Source organism: Sinocyclocheilus anshuiensis, unplaced genomic scaffold (assembly GCF_001515605.1).
Source record: "Sinocyclocheilus anshuiensis isolate Anshui unplaced genomic scaffold, SAMN03320099.WGS_v1.1 scaffold2388, whole genome shotgun sequence".
In the NCBI taxonomy this organism is placed as follows: domain Eukaryota; kingdom Metazoa; phylum Chordata; class Actinopteri; order Cypriniformes; family Cyprinidae; genus Sinocyclocheilus; species Sinocyclocheilus anshuiensis.
The window spans coordinates 82,998-94,274 of NW_015544285.1; the positions used below are offsets into that span (position 1 = coordinate 82,998).

The 11,277-nt window shown below is 36.1% G+C and overlaps 3 protein-coding genes across 4 annotated transcripts in view; all 3 read right to left on the reverse strand.

Annotated features, from left to right (window-relative positions):
• LOC107698022 (transforming growth factor beta-2-like) overlaps positions 1–3,501 on the reverse strand; it is a 7,095-nt gene extending 3,594 nt beyond the window's left edge. Inside the window, exons 1-4 of the mRNA XM_016498930.1 lie at positions 2,771–3,501; positions 1,046–1,209; positions 716–848; positions 491–601 (exon numbers count right to left, since the gene is read on the reverse strand). Of these exons, the coding sequence (XP_016354416.1) occupies positions 491–601; positions 716–848; positions 1,046–1,209; positions 2,771–3,119 (757 nt within the window). The 5' untranslated portion in view covers positions 3,120–3,501. The remainder of the gene's footprint in view (positions 1–490; positions 602–715; positions 849–1,045; positions 1,210–2,770) is intronic.
• Positions 3,502–7,031: 3,530 nt separating this feature from the next.
• LOC107698023 (multifunctional methyltransferase subunit TRM112-like protein) lies at positions 7,032–8,601 on the reverse strand. The gene is made up of 4 exons (XM_016498931.1): positions 8,397–8,601; positions 7,988–8,089; positions 7,695–7,787; positions 7,032–7,392 (listed from the first exon to the last, which is right to left on the reverse strand). Exons 1-4 carry the CDS (start codon positions 8,469–8,471, stop codon positions 7,294–7,296), a joined length of 369 nt encoding a protein of 122 aa, XP_016354417.1. The 5' UTR covers positions 8,472–8,601; the 3' UTR covers positions 7,032–7,293.
• Positions 8,602–9,685: 1,084 nt separating this feature from the next.
• The window catches only part of LOC107698028 (autophagy-related protein 2 homolog A-like), a 28,097-nt gene continuing 26,505 nt past the window's right edge, over positions 9,686–11,277 (reverse strand). For both annotated transcript variants that reach the window (XM_016498941.1, XM_016498940.1), the window contains exons 41-42: positions 10,917–11,069; positions 9,686–10,782 (exon numbers count right to left, since the gene is read on the reverse strand). In XM_016498941.1, coding sequence (XP_016354427.1) covers positions 10,546–10,782; positions 10,917–11,069 — 390 coding nt within the window. In that variant the 3' untranslated portion in view covers positions 9,686–10,545. The remainder of the gene's footprint in view (positions 10,783–10,916; positions 11,070–11,277) is intronic.

The following is an 11,277-nucleotide window of genomic DNA, read 5'->3' on the forward strand; positions in this document are numbered from 1 at the left end:
TTTCCATGACATTCTAATTTATTGAGATGCACCTGTACATGTAAAAAAAAAAGAAAGAAGCAAACTTTGTGTGTGTGTGTATATATATCGTATTTTTCTTTTTTATTATTTAATTAATTAAGTATTTATTTATTTATTTTTACTATTCTCTGACATGTTAGGATGCTTTGTTGTTGTTTGAGTTGAATGTTTGTAGCCATTCTCACTTGTTAACCAGCTGTTCTGGTTAACACTTTATTATAATAGTAAGTAGTAAGTAAATGTAACGTGTAACAAGGACACCTTAAAATAAAGTGTTACCTGTTTTTGCATTAATTGTAAGTACTAAACTGTTACACACACAATGGATTTGGATACTGAGAAAGGCTGTTAAAAGTCAAAACACTGACTTTTTAACGATTTAGCCCATATTTAATAAAAGGTTTTTAATTTTCTACCACTTGATTGCCTTTCTTGTTTTCATTAAAATTTAGATTGATGAGAAAATGACCTGCAAATCTGGCTTCCAACTCTTCACTCTTGTTAGGGACGATATTGTTTGTGGAAGGGACGAATGTACAGCAGGGACAGTGAACGCTGATCTTGAGTCCGAGATTCCTCTCTAAAAGAGAAAACGATTATTTTTCTTAGAGAGGGAAATACTTCTCATTTGACTTGCTCTTCTGCTTCATCGAGCAGTAAATATATGTTCAAACCTCCAGATGAACTCACTGACCTCTGAACGCCATCCACTCCTTCACAGTCTCAGTGACGTCGACAGAAAGCCACGCCCCCTTGGCTCGAGGCTCAACTGTTCTGGAGTCGATGTACCTCTGAGACGGTGCTGTCACGTTGTCAGATTTGAGAATCTGTGGGTGTGAACGGAAAAAACCACAAGCTTATTTGACTTACCCATTCATTCATCTGCTGGTCTATTTCTTGCACTGTACAGCATGAAAAAATATGTGAGGAATCAAACCCTGAGGAATCAGCTGCCGCCACTCGCTGCTCATCTTTGGAACGACCCAAGCCTTTTGTCTGGAAAAACCACATGCGATTCTCTCACCTGGTATATTTCCACACGCTGCTCTGTGGTGCGTGCCTGTGGGTTTGGCGCTCTGAAGATGCGAAATTCTGCTTTGACCAAAGTACTGGAATTTCGCTCCACGTTGGTGACATCGAAGCCCACTATCTTGAAGTACGGGCTCTGAGAAACCGGGTTGATTGAGTCTGTGGAACAAAAGCAGGACTCACTTTGTCCTTATTTACACTTTGTGGTCTGTGCGTGGTTTTCAGAGGGTCAACCTCAAGGAAATAAAACTTGCCTTGGTGCCAAAGCAGCAGATGTAATGACTAACCCCTTTCAGCTTCTCAGAGGCCTCACTGAACTCAAGCTGCCTTATTATTAGCAACAAAATTGTATATTATAGGTACACTATATATAATAGTTGTTAGATCAAATATATGCCTCAGGGATATTTTCAACACTGTACATTTTTCAAATCTGATACCTTTATTGTATATAAACTATGTATATAAGGGAATGTCACAGAAGCATGTCATATTTCACCCAAAAATCAAAAGAAAACCAATATTTATTTTTGCATGAGGCAGACTTTTTTTTAGGGCAACAACAACTGCTTTTTATTGTGACATTTTTGTAATGAAAATTAAGCTCATTTGACTTACTACTGACACTGTACTTTTTTTGTAATTGCCCATTTTTTTCAAAGGTTTATTAGTTCGGCAATACGTGATTTATGCAGATTAGAAAAATTGCATTATAGTTGTATTTTATACCATAATACAAAACAATAAATAATAGAGACAGACCTAGAGTAATCTGTTTGATATTATACTGATATTATACTGATATTCATACATTATAACTTACACTCTCCTTTTTCAGGGCACATATTTCTCTAAAGAAAAGCACCAAAAAGGGTATTCAACAAATAAATAAAATAAATAAATAACTAAATGTATTAAAAACAAAGACGAAAATAAGTTTGTGACAATTTAGATTGCAAAACTATTTTTCTGAAATACAATGGCATTACAATTGCCCATACATTATATTTTTGTTGTGGTTATCTAATAATCATGCTGTTATTAAAATTAAAATATTGCATATTGGTTATCGTTCATAAAAAGCCAATTTTGGTCTAATAAATACTACTATGAATAGGATTTAATGATACAATATGCAATATGAATCATGTTATTGTGTTAAAAAGCAGAAATAAACAAAAACTGAAAATATTGCATAGCGGTTATCGGGCATAAAAATAATGCGCATCATCAGTCATAAACAGGCAATATTGGTCTAATAAATCCTACTATAATGAGAATATAATAATACAATAGGCAATATTAATCATCATGTTATTATTGTGTTAGAAAGCAGAAATAAACTATTGCAACTATTGAAAATATTGCATATCAGCTATCAGCCATAAAAATAATGTGTATCATATTGGTCATATATCGGTTGACATTTATTTATTTATTCATTAAGCAAAATAAAATTCCTAATATTTCGTGGGTGAAATACAACCCAGTCATGTTCTTTAAAAGTTCCATGAGATTGCTTTAACATTGTAAGATGTTTTTAAACAATCTAATCATCATCTTCTTTCATTTTTTTTTTTTTTTCTCACACGCACAACCAATTTTGATATAGGCAAGCTATATTTTGCACTAGAATTAGGTTTAATTAGCCTACACATCCAGAATCACAGTGCATTCTTTGAATGGGCAACCATATCAGCTAAAACTCCATATCACTCACTCGTATCTGTGCGCAGTGGCATCATATTGATCCGCTGCACCTCTTTGGCGTAATAGTCCTCCTCGCTGCTCTCCCGCTCGCACGCGGCTTCGGCCTGGCGCGCGCGCTCCTTCAGCAGCTCCTTCGTGCTGTTGTAAAGTAACATCACCTCCACCGGTACCAACTCCGGTGGCGGGCTGGCTTCGGGATCCGGAGGACTCCGGATGCGCAGCTTGCTCAAAATCTGTCCGCGCACCGCCTCGATCCTTTTAGATTTGTGGTCGTCCAAGTTGTAGGATTGGCACGTGGAGAATCCCTCCGCAGACACAGACAGTTTGAGAACGAGCAAAGTTAGATTGATGAACCACATGGTTGATTGACAGATGAGAGGCTCGGGTGCGCTCCTCTATAACGCCCGGTCCGCTGGATGTCCTCGGGGAGGGCGCGCACTGAGCGCGTCTTTTGCAATGGGACAAACCCAAAGTGCGTAGGCTGCGCTGCTGGCGCTCTGTGTTCACCAGGTGAATGAGCCGCTCTGCTGTCAGATACAAGCTTATACCTCCTCATACACTGCCTGACATGTCATTTGTGTACTCTTGTAGTCTATTTAGGGTTAAAAAAAAACATCAAGAAAGAAGATTGCGCAGAGGACATTAGTTGAGCTCGATGTGTGAATTCCAAGTAAGTTACTGATATCCAAGAGATCAGTTTTTTCCTAAAGGTAATTTTCGAGGCGCAAACGTACGTCTTACGTATTTTGGCGTCCCTAACGGTTAGCAAAACGAACAGTCTTAAATACTTTAAAAAGTGTTTTTGTAATCTATTAGTCAAATAAATATACAATAAAGTAGCCTACCTAGTTTTATGTTTTGTCGCTAAACCAAAGCGGAGAACGTTCGCGCAGCGTACCGTTGCTATAGTAACCACCTCGGGCTACGAATTTTTCTGTTTGTGAGCGTCTTTTTCGACGTTATAGCTAGGCGTTGGGACCACTTAAATGTTTGTAAAGTTTTTTTTTTTTAATTATGTAATATGTTGAAATTGAAACAGTTTAGTAAAAGCACTTTCTAAGACCCCCAACCGTTCGTTTGGACTTTTTTTTTTAATGGTTCAAACCCTCGCCAAAAGCCCTCCGTAATTCACACCCTGCCTGAGCTACTCAAGGTAAAACAAATGTTAAATATTGGCCAGATTTCTTTGCATGTTGTGATGACAAGCGTAATACAAGAGTCCATTATTACAGATAATAATAGTATGAATCCGTATGGAATCTATAAACACAGCCTTTCCATCGTGCTTCCCCGGGTTTGAAGTATTTACCGGTAAGGTAATAAACGGAACAGTTCCTCATGCTCGTGGTATCCAATGATTCAGAGAGAAACTCCAAGTGCTGCTTTGAATTCTTGTGGTTTGTCTTGGAGCTTTAGTGAGGACCGCTAGTACTTTCTTTTAAAGTGACTCTCCAGCTCCTTTCCCATGATAGCTACAAGAGATCAGGTCAGATTTTATTCTCTTTTCTTACAGCCTCGAGTCAAGATGCAGACCTGCCATCCAAATGTTCAATCAAGCCCTTGAAGTTGCTTTAGGGAAATAAAATTATCCCATGACAAAGACTGACTGTCTCATAGAGTTGAACTGGATTCAATATAAACAAAATGAAAAAATGCTAGTCTAGGTTTGGCCTACCAGAATACATCTTTTGCGAAGAGTAATCCATTTAAAAGGAGAGAGGGGGAAAAAAACGACAAGACCATCAACAAAAACATCAGATGTCAAAGAAAGTCTTTGAAGGTGTGAACTTAACTACTCTACTATAATTAAAAACACAAACCTCTTTGGCTTTCAGAGCTACCAAAAACATCTCTTCAACAAAACAAGTCCCTAAAGTTTTCTGAAGTTTGAATGGAAGAAAAAAAAAGCATACAGCAGCTGTGTGTGGGAGAAAGGGAGGGAGAGAGAGAGAGAGAGGGAGAAGGAAGGAAGGACAAGAGAAGCATAGAAAACTACAAGGACTAAATAGGATGTCTACAATGATAAAAAGGAGAAATCTCCTTCTGTCAAGTTCTTATAAAGATTATTTAATGATTCAAGTCAAGGGGTCTATACATGAAAAGTTTATGTATATATGTATAAAAAATATTTTGCACACTGAATACAATTAAGGTATGCACATCTTTATCATCTTTCAACTTTATCATCAATTTAATATTTTCATAAATATCATGAATTTCCATTTCAGTGCATGTAGGTTATTCCAAACTGAGTTTGATTTGGTCGGCAAAAATTTTAGTCAGCCTTTTAATCAGATCATAAAAAGTCACCAGAACAAAGCTGCAGAAGTCTATTTAGCAGTTTTCCTGTTAAATATTATGTTAGTATTTCTCACAGACTTTTCCAGATGGCATCATTGCATAACAATGGTGACACTTTTCTGGAAGCTTTCCTTGGCAACCGTGTTTCCAAGCAGCAGCCTGATATTTAACACAAATCTTTACAAACAGTCAAATATCCACCACAGCAGGCTGAAGTTACTGACTGACGGTTTCTTAATTTGTTTACCTTGGAAATAAGACAATGTGCTTTTCTAATCCAATATTTCCCTCGTGCATTTAACAGACCCGTTTAAAAAAAAGACCCACTGGACACATTTAAAATAGATTTACTGCATATTAATTTCACCTTCCATTTTGTTTCCTGGAGAGAAATGATAGATATCCAAGGCCTCAATCTAGCTTTCCCATCCTTTCATTTTGTACACCCTTCTTTACTTTACTTCCACTCCCTATCTTTCTTCTCATTGTTAATTACAGTTCACCATCTACATGATCGTTCATCTTTCAAAAACAGCGTTATAGCTGCTCTCTCCACCTCTCCATTATGACATTATTATAGTTTGGCCAAGAGGGCTGTAATTGAACTTCAAGAGAAGGCAGAAGGTATACGACACACCAAAAGCCTTGAAGAAATGAGATATTAGGAACCAAAAAGAAACACCAAAGGGCTGGAATTTTTCAAGGGCTGAAACCATTCCCAAAGAACGGCTATTTTCTTGTTGAAACATGAATTCAGCGTTTGATCTCGGGTTCTGAATCGGAGAAAACGTGGATGCGGAGCCTCGAGCGCCACCAGGCGGCCGCGGGCGGATGAAAGGAGCAGGGCCGCTCTGGTGGTTCGTTGCGCTATTGCAATATAAGATTTAAATATAGAGAGCTCGAAAACAGTTTATCCCGTTTTTTTCTTTTAACCTCCCTCAAACTAAATATAGTTGCTGCCTTGCCACGTCATCTTGCTCTCAGAGGTTTCTGTGTGATATGAATAAGTCCTTGGCAGAGTTTGTTCCCAGAAACTACTACAGTCGACCTAGATAAATCTCAGACAAGCGCACTGACTACAGGAAGACAAATATAACGAGACTACAGCAGATTTATGACCTTAGGTACTGGGTTATTATTGTAAATAACTATTAAAAACCTTACTGTTAATTAAATATAGCTGAAATAAAATAAACTATAAATATTAGATGAAAAGCTGACTAAATGTAAAACTGAAATGTTAACTTGACAACTGAAATAAGTACGGTAAGTTAAAGAACTAAAATTTCTCGAAATAAAAACTAAAACGGAACTAAAATAAAATTAATTAACCTAAATAGTAATAAAAAACACAATATAAGGTGTGTGTGTGTGTATATATATATATATGTGCTGTCAAACGATTAATCGCATCCAAAATAAAAGTTTTTGTTAATATAATATGTGTATGTTGTGTATGTTTATATAATGTCTATAAAAATATAATAATAGAAATATATACACACGTAAATATTTTCAAAATATTTACTGTGTGTATTTATATATACATAATAAATATACACAGTACACAAAGGGGGTCCGAATACTTTCCGTACCCACTGTGTGTATATATATATATATACACACATACAGTACATATATATATGTGTGTGTGCAGTTAATCTTTAACCTAGTGGTTAACCTCTTTACATCCACAAAAACATGACACCTGTTAAAATATGAATAAAAAACACATTATTTAGGCCTAAAATCTCAATTTAGGGACAGATCAGATAACACACAGATAATATAACCGAAGAGACATAAACAACTGAAATAAATGAATAAATAATACACAGGCACACACACATATTATTATTATTATTATAAAAAAATAGTAATTGTTGTCATTACTATTTGCAGGCCGCACGGCGCACCAACAAGTAACAGAAGACGATTTGGACAGAAAAAAGAATCTACTAAAGCCCAACTTAATCAATACAAATTTATTTCATATTTTACAAAGCACAATATACAATGACAGAAACTACAAAAAAGTAAATTCTCATAGCAACCAAATGCAAAGCAACCACATGTTTGGAGACAGTAGTTGAACATGACTGTATAAATAAGCATATCTTTTGAATTATGGTCTTATGTTTCTCTCCATTATCCTTTCAATAAAACGCCACCCCAAAAATGTGGGTCTGATATGCAATATCTTTTCTTCTGGGACACATGTAGCAGCTTGATCTACTCATCTTCATTGAGTAACATGTTGGGAACACCTTTGGAGATTGGGAACTCTCTGCCAGATTCAGGACACTGTAAACATCCCTCTATAACCTCAACCTATGAGGAAAGAGAACACCGCTATTAGAACTAACAAAAGTTCAAATTTGACATCTTACTTGCTTCTGACCAATGTAATCAATCTTTCAATATTTTTCTCTCTTTTGGAAAGTCACAGAAACAACTATACTGGATTTATTTTTTTTTGCTTTTGGGGCAAATGGGAACTCAAAAAAGATATTTCTTATAGACTTCTGCTTCTGAGAACCCCAATCATGTGAAAAGGGTCCATAGGAAATGACTAAACTATTAAAAAAAAAAAAACATTAAATACTCTCTATAAGTCATCTGATTTGTCTCACCTCCAGAAGAATTCTGTGAACTTTACGCAGGAACTCCTCATCATTTTCATAGTCTGGTATGAGAGAGCTGGGCAGGTCTTGAGACTGTCCAAGCTGTTAAAAACAATTCATGAGTATCCCTCAATCCACCAGTTTAATGCAATGGGAGACATGTTAATATCAGCCGATACTGATGTATCATGCACAGACAAAAACCTCCTTCTTTTTAAACAGTACTTACTGGAAAGCTGTACAAATTCACTCTCCTTATGAAATATCATTGAAATGACATGAAACACATTATCTTCACTCACCCATCCTGCTGCCTGGATCAATGCACTCCACTCCAGCTTAGGGATCATTCGGTTCACAAACTGAGCATTGAACTCCAGCTCATTCACTTTCACTTCCGTTGCCTTCATTCATGAGCCAAGACAGAACAAGAGTCAGATTTGTCATTCAAAAGCGCACACACACACACGTTATAGGTATAACGTTATATTATGTATTTATCTTCAGCAGTTGACATTTCAAGCTCTAACACTCATGTTAATTCAGCTTATCCTGTCACATATTTTTTTTTATCTAAAATTAAAATCTTGATGGTCAAACATGTTTCATAGACATATGAAACTTTCTGATATGAATATTTGATTTTTGAGCGAGGAGTTCGTAGAAAAGCTAGAAGCCGTGTGGACTGAAAACACTGTACGTCAAGCTCACCTTGATAATAAGTGGGTACCCTTTAATCACACCTTTCACGTGGGATGTTAACATGTTATGCGTTAACAGCTTCATTTCCGCAGTATGTGGCTATTTATTTCAGAAACAAAGTTTAACGATTATAAAAGCGTTACGTTATAAACAACCACATGCGTTTTGGCGATGACTGTATGCAACCTCTAAAACAAGCCCCCTGAGAAACAAAGCGCGGTGTATTTGGTTCCGCATGCAGACTGCATTATGTCGTTATAAGTGGAATATACAGTATGTAATAATTTCAATTTAAGCTGTAATATTATGGTTAAATCTCAGTGACTAATTTGTTGAGTCTAAATGTGTTTCTTTAGTGGTTCTGAATGTGGATTTCAAACGTCTTTTTCAAAAAAGTGCTAAATTATCATAATGTCCTCCAAACTAAAATTCTAAATAATTGTTGTAATAGCGGCTGGGTAACAAGTGTAAACAATAAACCCACACGTGCTAACATTTTAAATTACAATATCTGACGGGTAAAACAAGGGTTTGATATAACTTTACCCTCCATCATATTTGACATTTCTGCTAATGATAATAGGCTATTTTGCAAACCTTTACACATTTTTATTCCTTTTTTTTGTATTAATTTGTTTACACATCGTCTTGGTACTATACAGGTAATTCTTACAGCGTATGATATAGTTGTAATCACAGAAGAAACAAACGCACACTGATAGCTATGAATCACATAGCCAGCCAGTCAACCATCAATACACAAACATGCATGTCCTGACACACTTGCTCAAACACACACTGTACATACTTAGACACAAATAAAAACACACACCAAAAACTCACTTCCCTCACACTGTTATGTAATTAACAAAAAAGTGAATGTAACATTACCCATAAGCCCTTTGTCAACCAACCCACTCCCCACTGCTTCTTCCTGCACAAGGACATCAAATGCTCAACATTATCAGTTTTTACATTTCACTAGCCATTATTACACATGAAATAAAATATTTAAAACATGTAGGAAGTCAACTAATGAGACGAAAGCAAGCACGTTTGATTGAGGAATAAATGGCAGATAAAAGGCTGAATCTGTCAAGAACATGCCTGGGTCATATTTCACCACAAAAACAAAAGAAAAACGATATTGTACCCAAAAGAAAATAAAGTTTTCATTGTGCATTATTTTTCTGGACAATTTAACCACATTTCAATCCACAAATCTCATTAATGTAAAGAAAAAAATCTACTGCAATGTGAAAAAATAATAAAATAGCAAAGTATATATATATATTACAGAAATGAAAATGAAATTAAGAATTAAATGTACAATATCCGGATGCGTTACAGATGCAAATATGTGCAATTGCCAAGAAAATTATGTTGCAATGCAGGAAATCCTAACATAGGCTTTATTTTCTTTATGTAAAATCGAATTACTTACTTTTATCTTTTGATTTTGGGGTGAAATATGACCTGGACATTTTGCAAGATTCACCCAAAAAGGACAAGACAATAATCCTTCATTAAATTCTGAAAGACGAGAAGATGAATAGAAAATTAAATGATCCATCCCATACAAAGACTGCATCATTCAAATAACGAATGCATTATTTTAGGCTTAAACAGTTTAAAACAAGATCTTTGTAATGTCAATGAAGTAGAATTATGGCACAAAGACATCAGGATAGAGAGGAAAAGAAGAATCACTTTCCTAGTGTTAAATGAAAAGGCCACCTCAACGCATTCAATAAGCGTTTCACCTTACCGAAATGAGAAATTAACCTCAACATTATGTTTGAGATACTTGAGAGGGAGAATATCGATTCAATCAGATGTTAAATGAGGGTTTCAGAGAGGGAAAAGAAACACCTGGTCTTGAGCTCACAGGTAAACAGAGTTACAGATGGATATGATTGCATACGTTTCAATACGACAAGATGAGACTGAGCTGCACTTGGCTGTCTAGAGCAAAAGTGCAAGACCAAAACATTGCATTGCTTGAAACAATGTGTGCAACTATGTGGAAGCCACTTAAAAATGGTTCAGTTCCCATTTTTTTGTCCTTTGTTTTTGCATTGACACTCACAGATGAGCTCACATTCACACTCTCCCATTCATACTAACAAAAATCAGACTTCATTAACGCCTGTCAATCTCATTCTTGGCCATCTTCGGTGCGCCATTTTAAGAAGTCCTCTTTCCGCGCATCTGGTTTAATTTGGTTCCGCATTCCTCCCAGTAGGTTTGAAGTGGCCTCTGAGGCAACTATAAGTGGACGGACTACAGTGGGCGGGATCTGACGCAAAACCCCACCCACTGCTCCAGGAAGACCTTTCTGCTCGTGACCACGAGACGCGACATCACACAGGGTCTGAGCGGTGTCAATCACTCCCTGGGAAAGACGAAAATGGCATGAGGACGTCAGTGATAAAGAGAGTTGGACTAGCCATAAACACTTTATAATATACATTTATTAAACTAAATAGTCACAGAGACAAACATGTTGTTAATAATACAGGGATGTACCTCTCTGACGGTATCATAGGCCTTGGCCACACCCTCTCTGAGGTCAGCTGGTTGAGGGGTGCGTCTGGGACGGGGAGTGGGACGTCCCTCAGTGATGTAACGTGTCAGAGGTGGAGTTGGAGATAAGATGTCATATACCGTCTCTGCAGTGGCCTGGAAATATACATAAAAAATGAAATATTAAATAAATAAATGTAATTATAAATTAAAAGTTGTAATTAAGCCAACAAATATAATATATAATTTAAATATAAAATATAATATATAAACAACATATAATAAAAAAAATAAAGTAACAATAGATAGATATACAAATAAGATAAATATAATTATAATGTGAAAATAAAATTAATAATAACAA